Source organism: Gopherus evgoodei, chromosome 2 (assembly GCF_007399415.2).
Source record: "Gopherus evgoodei ecotype Sinaloan lineage chromosome 2, rGopEvg1_v1.p, whole genome shotgun sequence".
NCBI classification, from domain to species: Eukaryota; Metazoa; Chordata; order Testudines; family Testudinidae; genus Gopherus; species Gopherus evgoodei.
In genome coordinates, this window is record NC_044323.1 from 21,035,851 (window position 1) to 21,054,605 (window position 18,755).

The 18,755-nt window shown below is 47.1% G+C and overlaps 1 protein-coding gene across 5 annotated transcripts in view; it reads left to right on the plus strand.

The window, feature by feature from the left end:
- Nucleotides 1-222: 222 nt before the first annotated feature.
- The window catches only part of WDR60 (WD repeat domain 60), a 61,305-nt gene continuing 42,772 nt past the window's right edge, over nucleotides 223-18,755 (plus strand). For 3 of the 5 annotated variants that reach the window (XM_030550114.1, XM_030550116.1, XM_030550118.1), the window contains exons 1-3: nucleotides 223-2,447; nucleotides 14,237-14,290; nucleotides 15,487-15,934. In XM_030550114.1, the coding sequence (XP_030405974.1) occupies nucleotides 2,433-2,447; nucleotides 14,237-14,290; nucleotides 15,487-15,934 (517 nt within the window). In that variant the 5' untranslated portion in view covers nucleotides 223-2,432. The remainder of the gene's footprint in view (nucleotides 2,448-14,236; nucleotides 14,291-15,486; nucleotides 15,935-18,755) is intronic. The other 2 variants (XM_030550117.1, XM_030550115.1) reach the window with 2 other exon arrangements.

Here is an 18,755-nt window from a genome sequence, read left to right on the forward strand (position 1 = left end):
GATACGCAACTTCAGCTATGGGAATAACGTAGCTGAAGTCGAATTTCTAAAATCGAGGTACTCACCCGTCTGGACGGCGCTGCATCGATGTCCGCGGCTCTCCGTGTCGATTCCGGAACTCTGTTCGGGTTGATGGAGTTCCGGAATCGATGTAAGCGCGCTCGGGGATCGATACATCGCGTCCAGACTAGACGCGATATATCGATCCCCGAGCAATCGATTTTAACCCGCCGATGCCGCGGGTTAGTCTGGATGTGGGCTAAGAGTGGTTCACCGATGTGTCTGGTTAGCTGCCACTTTCTCTGATGCTAACTCTGACAGCTGATATAACAAAATCACTAGCATTTTTATAACATCTGGGCACATGCTATATAAACTGCAACTAGAGATTAAATCAATCTGTCCACAGTAAACTATCCTTCTCTGCCTTAATATTTTTTTTACTTACTAGCCTCATGATATAGATTTTCCTTTTATTAAAGAAAAGGATCAGTTACTAGAATTTGAGAAGATCACTGTATAAACAAGATAATAGCTGTTGTGGGTTTGAATAGATTTTAAACTCTCTGCTGGGAGCCTAATTCTTCACTATTTTGCAGAGACTGCATTGCATTATGATGTGTAGCCTTTTACACCTGTGCAAAACAATCTGGAGATGCTATCAAATCAGAATTTGTTCCTACCCACTTTGCACATGTGTAAATGACTATGCTGGGAATCAGGTAGCGGAGGTTAAACGAACAATGATTAGGCAGAATTTGAAGCATCAGAGAAAGGGATGCAAACAGCAGAACATCCAAGCCAATGTCTTTTTACAAATGTCTTCTTACAAAGCAAGAGTTAGGATGGTTACACATGCTCTTTTTGAAGTTCCACTGCTATGTTGTCCACTGTTCCCCCAGCCATGGTTTCCAAGTTTTGGATGGTTTGATGGACGTGTGCTTCCTGGGGCTCAGCAAGAGGTGATGTGAGCTGCCACAGTGGAGTTCACTATGGTGGCACTAGATGACACTGCATCTTAAAGCAGCCCTGGCAAGTCTCTCCAGGCATTCAGTGAACTTCCCCAGGGCTGAGTGCCAGGGCAGTGGGATGCTGTATTGCCAACCTCAAGAGATCAAAAATCATGGGTTGGAGCCACCCCAAAAACATGATTAGCCCCATACATTGGGAGGTTTTGAAAACACCAAACCATGTTATTTTTGTCTGTTGTTTGACTTTTTAACTGCTCTTTACTGTTCTTCCAATGTGTCTGATAATTTCAGCTTGGAAAAAATCAATCTTTTAAGGCACACAAAAATGCATGCCTCTTTCTAGCTGCTCAGATGGGAACTCCACTTACCTTCTAGCCACCCCTAAAATAAGCGAACTGCCATCCATTTCCCATGATTGTCTCGATTCTCTCTCCTCCCAGCCTCACTGCTCCCTGAGGCATCTCTCCTCACCTGGACCTGGCAACACAGGCTCCCTTACTCACCCCAGGGCTTCTCCTCTTCTCCAAGCAGAGAAGTCCCAAGACAGCAAGAGGCAGAAAAGTGTCAGGTTCCTTGAATCCAGCAGCAGTTCTTCCCCACCTCCTCACTCCACTGCCTGGCCCAGGACCCTCTCTCTGCTATAAGGCTTCCGTTCCCCAGCACTACTTCCAGGCTAGGGAAGCTGTCATTCTGCTCCGTCTCCCACTCCACATCACCAGGAGCAGCCCTACCCATTTTGCCAACCAGGGGAGAAAGCATTTTCAGCACCCACCCAGCAGCCAAGCGCCCCCTGCAACAGAGAAGCACATGGGGTTTGACAGCCCCTGGAAGATGGTGCCCAGCCCCTACAACCGGCCTTGCCCACATCACTCCAGTCAGTAACCCCCTCCCCCAGTCTCCTTTCATAGCGTCTCTGTTGCTCACAAGCCCTGACTACCCGGATCTCAGCTTGAGTCTCACTGAAACCAGCGCGCGCTGGCAGCCCATTTTATTAAGGGCAGCCTCACCGCTCCCCGCCGCTAGAGTATAGGAAAATGGCGGCCACCACGCCAGCTTCAGCCCCTGCACAGTAACAGGACAGGGCGGCCATTTTGAGTAAGGGACAATCCCCCGCGCGACTCTCCCGGCTTCGAGTGGCGGTAATATCGCCCGCGGGCAGTAACGGGCACAACGCTGAACCCGCCAGTCCTCTCAGCCCGCTGCCCCTCGGCGGCCGGTGGAAGGAGCCTCGGGCCCCACAACCGTCCGTGGTATCTTGTCTGCGCCGCCTGCCGCCTTCCTCTGCCCGGCGCTGGGATCGATCGCTCAGCCGATCAGCTGCTTTCCCTTCGCGGCCTGCCTGTTGCTAGGCAGAGCCCGACGCAGTTGCTTTGGTTTCTTCGGCCCCGCCTCTCGGCCGGGGGTCGGGGAGCAGCGGCAGGAAGCTGAAGGGGCCCCGGTGCAGCCCGTTGCCGCTCCGCCATGGAGCCCGAGAAGGTGAGGCGGGGGTGGCTGGCTGCGCCCCGCGGCGTATCCACAGCGCTGCCTGGGCGTTAGCCTTTGCGCACAGCCCTGCCCGTGTGCGCTGGAGGTCCGCCGCCGCGTACCTACCTGGCCCATGGAGGGGACCTGCTGAACCCACGGGAGGGGGCGGGGAGACTTCGTGGCAAGAGGCGGGTTCCTTTGCTGCTGTGACCACTGGCCCATTTCCCCGATTACCCTCATGCTTTGCTTTATCCCCGAGCTGTGCTCCGCTCCCCGCCCCTGGCGCGTCCCTCCAGCACCCCCGCCGCTGTGCTCCGTTCCCCCCGCCACGGCGCATCCCCTCCAGCACCCCCGCCGCTGTGCTCCGTTCTCCCCGCCACGGCGCATCCCCTCCGCTGTGCTCCGTTCCCCCCGCCACGGCGCATCCCCTCCAGCACCCCCGCCGCTGTGCTCCGTTCCCCCCCCCCACGGCGCATCCCCTCCAGCACCGCCGCCGCCCCCCGCCACGGCGCATCCCCTCCAGCACCCCCGCTGCTGTGCTCTTCCCCCCCCCCCCCACGGGTCATCTCCTCTGAATACGTCATACTGCTGTGACTCATGCCCCTTAAGTACCCCCATTGATGTGTCGCATCCCCCACCCCCGCTGCTGTGACCCATTCCTCTGTGGCCATTCCCCCCCCCCCCAGTACTCCCCCTTGCTGTGACCCTGTACCTCCACAGACAATCCCCCACTGCCCTGACCTGTCCTCCCCCAGTACTCCACACTGCTGTGCCCCCTACACTGAAGGGCTAAAATGCTGCAGCAGCAGCAGCTGCCAGGCTGGAAGTAGATAAGCCCTCAGAATGGCACAGCTAAATACAAGATGGAACATATTGTTTAGCATAAGTAGTTAACACATATTTCAAGGTACCATTCATGGTGAAGTAGCCCATTAACACTATTTCTCACATTATGTGAGCAGTTGTTGCACACCATGGTCACGTATCAGAGGGTAGCCGTGTTAGTCTGGATCTGTAAAAGCAGCAAAGAATCCTGTGGCACCTTATAGACTAACAGACGTTTTGGAGCATGAGCTTTCGTGGGTGAATACCCACTTCCTCAGATGCATGTAATGGAAATATCCAGGGGCAGGTATATATATGTGTGCTAGCAAGCAAGCTAGAGATAACGAGGTCAGTTCAATCAGGGAGGATGAGGCCCTGTTCTAGCAGTTGAGGTGTGAAAACCAAGAGAGGAGAAACTGGTTCTGTAATTGGCAAGCCATTCACAGTCTTTGTTCAATCCTGAGCTGATGGTGTCAAATTTGCAGATGAACTGAAGCTCAGCAGTTTCTCTTTGAAGTCTGGTCCTGAAGTTTTTTTGCTGCAGGATGGCCACCTTAAGGTCTGCTATAGTGTGGCCAGGGAGGTTGAAGTGCTCTCCTACAGGTTTTTGTATATTGCCATTCCTAATGTCTGATTTGTGTCCATTTATCCTTTTCCTATCCCAGTTTAATTATGGGGAAAAATTGATTGTTGGTGCCCTTTTAGTAGAAGGCTAAGACCATATACAGTATAATATTTATCGGGGAAAGAAATATTGTGGTTTATTAAAATGTTGTAACCTTTTTCTGTCTTTGTAGATGTAGTATATTATAGTTAATATTTTCTATTTCACAACTACTATTTACTGTTTATACTTATGTAGGTGGCTTTTCATTAAGTCTATGCTACTGTAAAATTTGGAATAGTGTTAATAAAGCACCAGAGTGGAAATGCTTATTGGCATCTGCTATAACAAGCTCCCATTGCTATATCTTATACGGTACTAAAAGTGTCAAGTCATTTTGCCTTAATTTGTACTATCAGACTTTGTGAATCTAGGTCTTTCAGTTAAACTATAGACAGGTTGCTTTAAATAGCATATGTAATGGGTAGGCTTGGCAATCCTATTACTCCTAGGGAAAGTCTTTGCCATTGTGTGTATATAGAATACATACATGTTCCCTGTGGATTTCTTTGCTTCCCTGCAGAAAAATGATTTTCTGATGGGGAAGCTGCAAAAGCGGTCATGCACTCCCTCCCCAGCAGCATGAGCGTGTTGGCGGAGATGCAGTGGTGCAAGCAGAAATCATTTCTTGCTGGTACAGCACACATGGGGGGGGCATGTGACCTCCTCACATGACCCTCCATGTGACTCCTCCCCACCCAGCCCAGGGCACCTGCCTTCTGCCAAGTGAAGGGAAATCTATTCTCACTGTGAAAGCTGGAGTCACATGGGCAAGTTACATGTCCTTAACCCCAGCCATATTCTAGTTAGAATATTCACAGGAAAAGTCCGTTAAGTGTAGACTGGCATTTTGCAGGGTCCATTGTGAAGTCAGTGTTCTTAATGGGCCTTCATGTGCTGGCTAAATACCTTGTGGCAGCTGCGTCACAACGCCATCCAGGACCGTCTGGTAAAGGCCATCGCTCCACACCTGGGAGAAAAAGTCACCAATCGCACCGTCCCTGGCACCGACAGCCCACTGCGCCCAGACATCGTCGTCACAGACGAGGCTCAAAAAAAGATCATCCTCGTTGATGTGACGGTTCCTTTCGAGAACAGGACCCTGGCCTTCCGCGAGGCCCGAGCCCGAAAGCTCGAAAAATACACCCCCTTGGCAGACACTCTGCGGTCAAAGGGCTACGAGGTCTATACCGACGCCCTGATTGTTGGGGCCCTGGGCGCCTGGGACCCTTGTAATGAACGCGTGCTTCGGGCCTGTGGGATAGGCCGTCGCTACGCACAGCTCATGAGACGCCTGATGGTCTCGGACACTATCAGATGGTCCAGAGACATCTACACGGAGCACGTCACCGGTCACCGCCAATACGAGGAGTAAGCTGGCGTGACTCCGTGCTCCCGAAGGGGGGAGGAGATTTTCACACTCCCCCGTTGGACTCTATCCCCTGAGCCCTGAACCCACCAAACCAAACTCCACTATGTGAGGGTCGCCCTATCCTCATCACCCAGCTCGCTCCTTTATTCCCACGACTGTCTGTAACCTATTTGTATGAGCGAGGTACCCTCACTGCCTCCCGACTGTATCTTGATCTCACCCACCGTTCACCCCGCATTGGGGACATGACAGACTGTATATGGTATACGCTGCCCAATACCAAAATACTGACCCCTCCCCCATAGTCTGTATGCTATCCCCGATGAAACAATAACTGATGATTTAAACTCTCTGTATCGTTTATTTTCAAATATTCACTAATAAACATTGCTAATATTGGTAACTCCAGATACCAAGATGATACATGCATAGAAATAGCATAATCATAAGTACAGTATCATCTATTTCACATACATTCCCCACTGGAGTTTTGTTATCTGTTATGTAACAACAGAGATGAAGCCAGTGATGTGACTCTGTGTAGCCTAAAAAGGCAAAGTTAATTTTTAGCTGTTCAGGTATGACTGCACCTTTGAGCCTAGTCAGTGAGGGCATACTGACACACATTAAGGTTAATGCTTAAACACACTGAGGGCAGCTGTAAAATGCAACTGAATTTTTATCTGTTGGATCTTTGTTCAAATCTCACTCTATTTCCACTATAAAAAGGGTTATAATGCTTCCATATACAAAGAATAGAGCATACATTTTTTCAAACTCAAATGAGTTTTATTTTTGACAAAGGAAAACAACAAAAAGAGAGTACAAAATCTGTGCATGTCTCCTGGTTTATGGGCACCGAGCAACTATGGGAACAAAACAGCAATGACCTCTGTAGATGTGAACAATTCCTAGAAATTGAAAGATACAGTACACACAAAACATAAAACCATCACATCTACCACACACAAGAATACAGAAAAGGGAAGAAGCAGAGAGGGAAGGAAAATATGAATGGAGAAAAGGAGAGGAAATGCAAAGAGGAAATATTTATAGGAGAGTCTTCCTTGATCTTTGAGTTCTCTCTTTCAGCCACGTATAGTGCATTGTTCCTAGACAAAAACAATGAGGAGTCCTAGTGGCACCTTAGAGACTAACAAATGGGGGGTCAGTTGGTAAGGCAACTTCCATCTTTTCATGTGCTGTAATATATATCTGCTTACTGTATTTTTCACTCCATGCATCTGTTGAAGTGGGTTTTAGCCCATGAAAGCTTATGCCCAAATAAATTTGTTAGTCTCTAAGGTGCCACAAGGACTCCTCACTGTTTTTGCTGATACAGACTAACATGGCTACCACTCTGAAACCTGTTCCTAGACAGTGGCTTATATACAATAATAATTCCCCCAGTGTTTCAGTCCTATATTCGCTACTGATTAGCTGAGTTTTCTTGTTACATAATTAGATTGAACTCCCTTGTATATTATTCTAGACAGAGACCTACATCCTTTCCCTGTTTTTTTGTTTGGTATTAGGTTCATCTTTTAATGCTAGGTTCGTCATCAGACATTTTTCCAGAACATGAAGGTCACATCTGGAAACAATAGCAGCAGAGGTGTCACATGTGGAATAGAAAACAATAACCCCCAATGGCATGTAGCCAGATATGGAGGGACAGAGGCTGCTCAGCCTGCAGAACCGCAGGAGCTGCTGCCCAAGAGTGCATCTTTCATTTATCCAGTCAACCAGGCTACTTAAGTCCTTTAGTTCTGTGCCCCTACAGATTTCAGTCAGCTTCTTCATAGCATTGTTTGTGGATGGAGGACACTAACGACCAACTCCTGTGCCTTTGACTTGATCCTGACCAACATAAAACAGCAATACATATGCTAACAAACTTAAACAAAGGCTTTGTTTAATTTTGTTAGCATATGTATTGTGCTGTTAAGAATAAGTACCCTAGCCATGTTCTGCTCCTTTCCCCACTGTGGCAGCAGGGAAAGGAGCAGAGTGCAGCCCCACCCCTCCAGCTGTGTCCTCTGGTGGGGCTACACAGCTCCGTGTGGGCGGGGGGAGGAGCGGAGCTGCCGGCCTGGGGCCGTCTGGTGGCCCCATGTCTTTGCAGTACCCTGTACCAGCTAGAAATCTCTTGCAAATAGAGGGTGCCGGCGGGTATTGCCATACATGCACTCCTGCACAGAGGTAAATCACTGCAGGGGGAAGGGTGTGGGGTTGGGGATGCCCCAGCCGGTGGCTTCTACCCTGCACCAGGCTCAGTTGCTAGTCCTGGCTGGGCTGCAGGCAGGGGAGGATGGGACCTGCTTGTCCTGTGCAAGGAGCTGCCGGGGCTGGGTCAGGCCCACCCCCAGAGACCTCCCCCAGCTGCAGGAGGCTCCACACCCTCCTCTCCCCCCTTTCCGTCCCCATAGCTCCTCAGCCATTGGGGGAGGGGTCACTGTACAAGTAGCTGCTCCCCCATCCACCCAATCCCTGTGCATCTGGACCGCCCCATACACAGTCACCCCCCTGCTGACTCTTATCTCCCTGCACCCAGAAACTGCACCAAGCCCCCATGCCTGAGCCCCACCCTGCCAAGCCTCACCCCTGCATTCAGAGGCCCCCCACACCCAGACCCTCTGCTGAGCCCCCCACACCCAGATCCCCCTCCAACAAGCTCCTCCGTGCACCCAGGCTGACACCCCACTAAGCCCCAACCAGCTGCACCCAGACCCCCACCCAACTAAACCCCAAACCCCCCAGCGCCCGGACCCCTCTGCTGAAAAAGTTTTTGTTTTGTTTCTTTTTTGGTATTGTGATGTTCTGCTCAAGACACTCAGAACTGTCTGTGTGTCATGCCTGATATGAGTTATAGTATAGTGAGCCCTCTGCCAGGTGGCATTAAGGGACTCCTAGGGTCACAGGTATATCTATGCTGGAAGTGTAATTTCCAGCTCAAAGAGACATATACCTGTCGAGCTAGTGTGCTAATAATATGAGTTTAGCTGCGGTGGCACAAGCAGCGAGATAGGCTAGCCACTGAAGTACAGTCCCATCAGAGAACCTAGGTAGGTACTCGGGCAGCTAGTCTGTCCTGCTGCTTACGCTGCCATGGCTTCATGTCTATTTTTAACATACTTGGTCATAGCTAACATGGGTATGTTTACTTGAGCTGGAAATTATACCATCCAGCTCCAGTGGAGACATAGCCTTTGTTCGATCTCTCTCTCTCTCTCTCTCACCTGAAAGTTATAGTTTTTTCTTTGAAATTTTTCTGCCTTTTTTAACTTTAGAAATATCAGGAATTTCAATTCATATTGTCCCTGTTTTTGCTAGCAGCCTCCTTGGAGGATCCAAAGAAGTACATTGGGATCTTTCTCAACATATTGTTTAAGGGCTCGGTGTTGTTGAATTATAACAAAATGAACTTTTAGTTAAAATTAGTTGATAGAATTAAAGAAAACAAAAACCCAAGTCTTAAAATCTCTTCTCCTCTCAGTTAACCAGGTTTAACTTCCTTGGTACATGTGATCTCATCCTCTAGAAAAAATATAGGCTAGGCAAGACCTGAATTTCTAATGTAAAAAAAAGAAGCAGAAAAACACTTTTAAAAATAATAATTCTTTTCAGGCTTGTTTGTACATAATATTTTTTCCTGTGCTGAACCAGACTTGTCGTGACCATGTCCCTGTAAATGAAAAGGGCATCCTTTTTAAGTTGAAAAAATGCTTAATAAGATAAACTTCCTTATATTCTGCAGTGCTATGTAGTAAGTGATGCCAAAGACTGAGATTTAGTTTGTTTGCAGATTTCCAATTAAGGAAAATAACTTTGAGAGCTATGATAAAAGGAATGTTAGTATTTTAGGCCTGGTCTACACTACGTGTTTATACCGATTTTAGCAGAGTTAAACCGATTTAACACTGCACCCGTCCACACAACGAGGCCCTTTATATCGATATAAAGGGCTGTGTAAACCGGTTTCTGTACTCCTCCCAGAGGAGAGGAGTAGCGCTGAAATCGGTATTACCATATCGGATTAGGGTTAGTGTGGCCGCAAATTGACGGTATTGGCCTCCGAGTGGTATCCCACAGTGCACCACTGTGACTGCTCTGGACAGCAATCTGAACTCGGATGCACTGGCCAGGTAGACAGGAAAAGCCCTGCGAACTTTTGAATTTCATTTCCTGTTTGCCCAGCGTGGAGAGCTCACCAGCACAGGTGACCACGCAAAGCTCATCAGCACAAGTAACAATGCAGTCTCCTGAGAATCGAAAAAGAGCTCCAGCTTGGACCGCACGGGGGTACTGGATCTGATCGCTATATGTGGAGAGGATTCTGTGCTAACAGAACTCCGTTCCAAAAGACGAAATGAAAAAACATTTGAAAAAATTTCCAAGGCTATGATGGAGAAAGGCCACACCAGGGACTCCGTGCAGAGTGAAAGTTAAGGAGCTCAGACAAGCCTACCAGAAAACCAAAGAAGCAAACGGAAGGTCCGGGGCAGGGCCAAAAACATGCCGCTTCTACGCTGAGCTGCATGCAGTTCTAGGGGGGTCCAGCACCACTATCCCACCTCTGTCCGTGGATACCGAGGTGGGGGTGGTAATCTCAGCCATGGCTGAGGATTCTGCGGACAGGGAAGATGAGGAGAAGGAAGAGGAGGACGAGCTGGCAGAGAGCACACAGCACTCTGTTCTCCTCAACAGCCAGGAGCTTTTTCTCACCCAGACGGAATTACCCTCCCAGCCCTCCCAAGCCACTAGCCCAGACAATGAAGCCATGGAAGCGAGCTCTACTGAGTGTACCTTTGTAAATATAAAACATGTTTTAAAAGCAAGCGTTTTTTAATGATTGATTTGCCCTGAGGACTTGGGATGCATTCGTGGCCAGTACAGTTATTGGAAAAGTTTGTTAACATGTCTGGGGATGGAGCGGAAATCCTCCAGGGACATCTCCATGGAGCTCTCCTGGAGGTACTCCAAAAGCCTTTGCAGAAGGTTTCTGGGCAAGGCAGCCTTATTCCGTCCACCATGGTAGGGCACTTGACCACACCATGCATGTAGCAAGTAATCTGGTATCATTGCATGATGAAGCCTAGCTGCGTATGGTCCTGGTAATTGCTGGCAGTCAAGCAACATCCGTTCTTTATCTCGCTCTGTTATCCTCAGGAGAGTGATATCGTTCATGGTAACCTGGTTGAAATTCAGGAATTTAATTAAGGGGACAGAGATGGCCTACTGGTCTGTTTGCCTGTTGCGTAAAAGAAATCCTTCCTTGCAGGTAGCCAAGCCGGGTGGGGGTGGGGGGATGGCGCTGAGCTCTTTTGCGTTTGGCTAGCAGGGATCTTCCATGATACCAGCCACGCGGTGGGGGGAGGGGTAAAGCGATCATCCCAGAGAATTGGATGGGGGGTGGTTTCTGCTGCTGCATGTTAACAGGAAAGAAGCAGCACTGAACGGGATTTGCTTGGTATTTGGGAAAGGAGGGCACTGTGTTTATGAAGGCTGCAAAAGCCGAAAGACAATGGGTTACCATGGGCGCTTGCAAGCTGAATTCTGCTGCCTGGACCTGCGTCTGTGAGATCTCTAACTCCAGAGCCACAGGCACTCAATATTAAGATGCAAAATGCGATCTTGTAGTGAAATCACATGTGCTATGTAAGGTGAATAGTATTGTTCACTGTGAAAGAGTATAACCATTGTTCTGTAAAATGTATCTTTTTAAATACTCCTCTCCCTTTTTTACCTCCCTCATGCAACTGCAAATTTTTCAAGCCTCCCTACTCCATCCTGAAGGCTCTCTCAGATAAGGCAGAGGAAAAAAAAAAGATGTGCGACGAAATGTTCTCAGAAATCATGGAAGTAACCCGCAATGAAAGAGCTCATTTGAATGAGTGGAAGGACGTGGTATCAAATTACAGGAAAGATGCCAGTGAACGTGAGGACAGGAGGGACCAACGTGAGGATAGGAGGGACCAACGTGAGGAGAGGAGAGATGCTCGAGATGAGAGGTGGCGGCAGGAAGATCAGAGGTGTAGGCAGGAAGATCAGCGGTGGTGGGATGCAATGCTGGGGCTGCTGCGTGATCAAACTGACATCCTCCAACGTCTGGTGGAGCTTCAGGAACAGCAGCAGGGTCACAGAATGCCGCTGCAGCCCCTGTGTAATCACCCTCACCACGTTCCATATCTTCCTCACACAGAAGTGTAAGAACGCATGGGGGAAGGCTTCGTGCACCCACCCACTCGACCCCCGTGGACAGCCCAACCAAAAGGGTGTCATTACTTTGAAATATTTTTAGTGGTCTTTTCCTTCCCTCCTATCCTCCTCCCAAACCACACCCAGGATACCTTGTCAGTTCTCTCCCTCTTTTTATAATGACTTTTTAATAAAGAATACATGATTTTTAAATGATAGTGACTTTATTTCCTTAAGCAAGCTGTAATCGAAGAGGGAGGGTGGGTTGCTTACAGGGAAGGAGTCAATCAAGGGGGGCAGTTCATCAGGGGGAAACAAACACAACACTCATACCGTACCCTGGCCTGTGATGAAACTAGTTTTCAAAGCTTCTCTGATGGGCCCCGCTTCATGGTGTGCTCTTCTAATCGCCCTGCTATCTGGCTGTGTGTAATCAGCAGCCAGCTGATTTGCCTCAACCTCTCACCCCGCCATAAAGGTCTCCCCCTTACTCTCACAGAGATTGTGGAGCACACAGCAAGCAGCAATAACAATGGGGACATTGGTTTGGCTGAGGTCTGAGCGAGTCAGTAATGTGCGCCAGCGCGCCTTTAAATGGCCAAATGCACATTCTACCACCATTCTGCACTTGCTCAGCCTGTAGTTGAACAGCTCCTGACTACTGTCCAGGCTGCCTGTGTATGGCTTCATGAGCCATGGTATCAAGGGGTAGGCTAGGTCCCCCAGGATAACTGCAGGCATTTCAACATCCCCAACTGTTATTTTCTGGTCTGAGAAGTAATTCCCTTGCTGCAGCCATTTAAACAGAGTAGTATCAGAGGGGTAGCCGTGTTAGTCTGGATCTGTAAAAGCAGCAAAGAATCCTGTGGCACCTTATAGACTAACAGACGTTTTGGAGCATGAGCTCTCGTGGGTGAATACCCACTTCGTCAGATGCATGTGATGTGCAGATGTATTCACCCACAAAAGCTCATGCTCCAAAACGTCTGTTAGTCTATAAGATGCCACAGGATTCTTTGCTGCTTAAACAGAGTAGTGTTCCTGAAGATGCGAACGTCATGAACCCTTCCTGGCCATCCCATGTGGATGCTGGTGAAACGTCCCTTGTGATCCACTAGTGCTTGCAGCATCATTGAAAAGTACCCCTTGCGGTTTACGTACTGGGTGCCCTGGTGCTCCGGTGCCAAGATAGGGATATGGGTTCCATCTATCGCCCCACCACAGTTAGGGAATCCCATTGCAGCAAAGCCATCCACTATGACCTGCACGTTTCCCAGAGTCACAACTTTTCGTAGCAGCAGCTTAATGATTGCTTTGGCTACTTGCATCACAGCAGCCCCCACAGTAGATTTTCCCACTCCAAATTGATTCCCAACTGACCGGTAGTTGTCAGGCATTGCAAGCTTCCAGAGGGCTATTGCCACTCGCTTCTCAACTGTGAGGTCTGCTCTCATCTTGGTATTATGGCATTTCAGGGCAGGGGAAAGCAAGTCACAAAGTTGCATGAAAGTGCCCTTACGCATGCAAAAGTTTCGCAGCCACTGCGAATTGTCCCAAACCTGCAAAACTATGTGGTCCCACCAGTCTGTGCTTGTTTCCTGGGCCCAAAATCGGCGTTCAATGGCTAGAACCTGCCCCATTACCAGCAGGATCTCCAAAGTGCAGGGGCCTGCGGTTTGAGAGAATTCTGTGTCCATGTCCTCATCACTCTCGTCGCCGCTCTGCCGTAGCCACCTCCTCCTCGCCTGGCTTTGCAGGTCCTGGTTCAGCATAGACTGCACGAGAATGCACGAGACATTTATAATGTCCATGATAGCGGTCTTGATCTGAGCAGGGTCCATGCTTGCTGTGCTATGGCATTTGCACAGTTCACCCAGGAAAAAAAGGTGCGAAACGGTTGTCTGCTGCTTTCACGGAGGGAGGGGTGAGGCTGTACCCAGAACCACCCGCGACAGTGTTTTTTGCCCCATCAGGCACTGTGATCTCAACCCAGAATTCCAAGGGGCGGAGGAGACTGCGGGAACTATGGGATAGCTACGGAATAGCTACCCACAGTGCAACGCTCCGGAAATCGATGCTAGCCTTGGTATATGGATGCACATGGCCGAATTAATGTGCTTAGTGTGGCCACGTGCACTCGACTTTATACAATCTGTTTTACAAAACCGGTTTATGTAAAATCGGAATAATCCCGTAGTGTAAACATACCCTTACTGAGAGAGGAGACTGGTGGATTTATACTGCGATTGTCTTTATACTCCTTTTTCACTTCAGTGCCAAATGCCAGTATTTCATGTAACAGTCAATTTACATACATAACCTGAATTCCCATTATATCTTATAAAGTGGTAGTATGGGTAGGAGAATATTGTCAGCACTTTATGGAACATAATTACTCAACAAGAAGATTTCTTAGCCAGTTTAATTGGCGTATGCAGTAACTTATCTTTAATTTTGTTGTATTCCAGTGCTCAGAAATAAAACAAAAAGGACCCATTGCTGTGTGCAAAATCAACTTTTCCTTCTGGTGGTGGAAAGCTGAAATAGACAAGCTATTTTGAAATACCTAGGCACACTTAAGAAAGTTAATGATGATGTAATTAAAATGTAATGGTACATACATATTTATAAAAGGCTTAATTCCTCAGTTAAAAAATGTTCATTGATAATATGCAAAGTTGCTGTTCTGCACCTGAACTCAATTATTCCATTTTTAGCATGTCTTTGTCATTCCTTTTCTAGAGAAGAACCAAAGAAGATACTTGGAAATCAGATGAACTTAAGAAACATCTTAGGGTAAACATCTTTTGTAAATGTATAGAATCAATTTAGCCATTTTCTGGACTACTTTCTTTAGTAAAATGAATGTGACTAATGTTATATTTTAGGATGCAAAGATATCCCAGTCCTCCCAGCTCAGATTTAATTGGATTTGTGGGAGAATTTCAACATCATGTTTAAGAAAAGCAATCTTCTTATACTCAGGAAACAGTTAATGCGTATTTTATTTAGTTATACAGAAACCGTAGTGGAGGTCACATGTACAGTACATGGGCCAGATCATTGATGATAACTGCTTTTCTGTTCAGAACCTGAATCTTTATTTTTCATGAATATGCAGTGTTAAAACTAATTAGTTCTATTACACCGATGGAAGTGAATGATAGTCCTGCAGTGGGGATGGGTTAGTGGTCTATGTACTAGATTTGAAAGGTTTTGATGTCAGCGGCAGCGACTGAGCCCTTTATCCCTATTAGGTAGATATACTAAGTGTTATTCAGTTGACTGTATGAATGCATTTTTAAAGGAAGTTCTTGTCTGCTCTGCATAAACATGAAATGTCTTGGCTGAAATCAATGGGAGTTTTGCTATGGGCATCAGTGGGACCAGAATTTCATCTCTTGTGACTTTTTAAAAATAGGACTGTGGGTTTTCCCCAGGTTTCTTGGCCAAAATGTTTCTTTCCCAGCTCTTGTTATGCGGTATATTCTATGCCTGTTGTCAACTAACTGCCAGTCTTCTGCCATAGAGGTGGCTGCATGATGCCCACATATATGTTTTTATAATTTATTATTAATTTCTGGTGATGCGTGATACATTTTCTAAACGAAGAAGGTGTGATTCCTGCCCAAGTGAGCTCACAACCTAAAGAATATAGGGCTAAATTTTCAAACTAGCACAAAAAAGTATTCATATTTGCATGTGTAATTTGTACATATGAACACCAAGTTGTGCAAACAGTTCTGTTAAAATATATGGAAATTACCAGTCATGCATCTAAGTTGCCCTTTGTGTATCAATTCATTATGACAATTGCAAGCTTAATTGTAGTAGCTGTGTGCACAAGCCAGGCATGCATACATGTGGGCATTTTCACAAATTTCTGGAAACTGCGTTCCATAAATCACTTACAGATTTTTGGGATAAAAATACTATATGAAAATAAGTTAGTGAATTTTAATTGTGCATCAGTTTATTTTTACTCTTTTTAGGTATCACAGTCAGATAGTCAATCTGAAGATAAGAAACAGAAGGAAAAGAAACTGCAAAGAGATAGAAAGACTCATGACATGGTTGATTACAAAGGATACATACACAAGGATCAAGACAAGGACAGAGGAAAGGCAAAAGAAAGGACAAGTGAAAGAGAGAGATTTAAATCTAGTGAAAGAGACAGGGATAAGCTAAGAGACAGAGAAAGTGGAAAAGATCATCACAGAGAACGAGAGAGAGAGAAATTGAAGGAGAAGGACCAAGAAAAAGATGCAGAGAAGGAAAAACACATTACAAGAAAAGATAAAGAGAAGGTGAGTGATAAAGAAGGAGACAGAAAATATAGGAGGGATGATCTGAAGCAAATGCTTATACAGAATAACCTGAAAGCATCTGGAGGAAGGGATAAAGAACAGCGCAGAAGAAGAGAAAGCAAGGATCAATTGGGTAGGTTGGCTTGCTTTGCTGTGCATATTTTAAAGTATTTCACTTTATAGATAGAAATGGAATGAAACCAAACCCCTGTCTTTGCAGGGAGCATAATGTCAGTGGGTACTGGGTGCCTAGCTGCTATGTGTGCATTTGAAAATCTTACTCAGTAACCCAGTTTCATTTTCAAGGCTCCCAGGTTCTCAGCTGCCTTTTTTCCTTCCCAGTGAGTTACTAACTATAGTAGTTTTTGGTGATTAATAGTGGGTGACTTATAAGCCCCTATATGAATACAGGGCTTCTCTGTTGGATAATGCTATCAGGTGCCTGAACTCTGTATGAAATTGTAGTATAATTATTGATGAGTGATAGCAGGAGGTATCGTAGTTCCTACCATCATACAAGAGGGAATGGAGTCTCTCTCAAAGGCCTTTCTTTAGGCAAAACCCCAGATACAGTAACTCCTCACTTAATGTTGTAGTTATCTTGCTGAAAAATGTGACTTTAAGCAAAATGATGTTAAGCGAATCCAATTGCCCCATAAAAATTAATGTAAATGGGGGGTTAGGTTCCAGGAAAAAATTTTTTTCCCAGACAAAAGGCATTATATAAATTCTAAACAATTTTAAACAAGCAATTTAATACAGATATTAAACAGGCTGGCAGCCCCCCTATCCACTCCCCTATGCCGCCCCCACCCCAGCACCTCCTGCTCGCCGGCAGATCCCGCAGATCAGTGCCTTCCCTCTGCTCCCACCATGTCCGGCCCGTGGCAATCCGCTGTCTTATAGCGTTCAGGAGGCTGGGGGAAGTAGCGAGAACGCTGCACGCAGCCTTCCCCATCCTTTCCCTGCCTCCTGCCCACGGCAATCAGCTGTCTTGCGGTGTTCAGGAAGTTGTGGGGAGGAGCGAGGACACAGGATGCAGCCTTCTTCCGCCCTCCCCTGTCTCCTGCTCGCAGCAATCAGCTGGTTTGTGGCTTTCAGGAGGCGAGGGGGAGGAGCGAGGATGCAGCACACACCCTCCCTCCTCCTGTGACAGGCTGGAACACAGAAACCCCCTTTGGGACTGCCACCTGTTGTGCTTTGACTACGTCTGAGTCTCTTTTCTCTGCCAGCTTAGGACTTCAGTGCCCTGCCTGGTTTGAGTCAGACACACTTGCCTGTTACAAACCCAGACCCAGGTCTGAACCACGTTCCCTAAAAGCTGCAGGCTGAACTGAAAACAGCTTAAGGAGTGTTCCTGTCTCTAACACTCAGATGCCCCGCTCCCAATGGGGTCCAAACGCTAAATAAATCCATTTTACTCTGTATAAAGCGTATACAGGGTAAACTCATAAATTGTTCGCCCTCTATAACACTGATAGAGAGGTACGCACAGCTGTTTGCCCCTCCCCCCCCCAGGTATTAATGCATACTCTGGGTTAATTAATGAGTAAAAAGTGATTTTATTAAAATACAAAAAGTAGGATTTAAGTGTTCCAAATAATAACAGACAGAACAAAGTGAATTACCAAGCAAAATAAAATAAAACAAGCAAGTCTAAACCTAATACAGTAAGAAAGTGATTACAGATGAAATCTCACCCTCAGAGATGTTACAGTAAGCTTCTTTTACAGACTAGCCTTCTTCTAGTCTGAGTCCAGCAATCACTCACACCCCCATGGTTACGGTACTTCGTTCCAGTTTCTTTCAGGTAGCCTCTCCACCCTCAAAGGATATCTCTTGAGCCAGCTGAAGACCAAAATGGAGGGATCTCCCAGGGGCTTAAATAGACTTTCTCTTGTGGGTGGAGACCCCCTCATCTCTCCTATGCAAAATCCAGCTCCAAGATGGAGTTTTGGAGTCACATGGGCAAGTCACATGTCCATGCATGGCTCAGTTTTAACAGGCAGCAGCTATTGCCCACATGCTATCTTGAATGTCTCCAGGAAGACTTCTTATGTGGATTGGAGTCTTCCAGGATCCATTGTCAGTTAAGTGCTTCTTGATTGGGCACTTAATTTGCACATTCCTTTCTCAGGAAGCTGACCAAATGCTTTACTAAGGCTACTTAAAATCACACAAATATGCAGCCACTATTCATAACTTTTAATTAAAAAATGGTACATACATACAAATAGGATGAATATATTCAGTAGTAGATCATAACTTTTGCAGAGATATGTTACATGGCATATGTAGCATAAACATATTCCAGTTAGGTCATATATACATTCATAAGCATATTTCCATAAAGCATTATGGGGTGCAATGTCACACCTCCCTCCCGTGCCTCCTGCCCGCGGCAATCAGCTGGTTTGCGGCATTCAGGAGGCTAGGGGGAGGAGCGAGGAAGCAGCGTGCAGCCTCCTCCCTCCCTCCCCTGCCTACTGCCTGCTGCAAACCAGCTGATTTCTGCAGGCAGGAGGCAGGGGAGGGAGGGGAGAGGCTGCGCACTGCGTCCTGGCTCCTCCCCCCAGCCTCCTGAACACCGCAAGAGAGCTGATTGCTGTGGGCAGGAGGCAGGGGGGGAAGGAGCTGATCCGCAGGGTCCGCTGGGAGACATTGGGGTGGGCGTAGGGGAGCTTTTGACATTGAAACGTTAACCGAGAGGATGTTAACTGGGGAGTTACTGTACAGCCAATCTTGGGGGGGGGAAATTTAGGCTCAAGTTTATATTGTTAACATAAGAACATAAGAATGGCCCAGCTGGGTCAGACCAAGGGTCCATCTAGCCCAGTATCCTGTCTTTCGACAGTGGACAGTGCCAGGTGCCCCAGAGGGAATGAACAGAACAGGTAATCATCAAGTGATCCATCCCCTGTTGCTCACTATCAGTTTCTGGAAGTTTTATTACC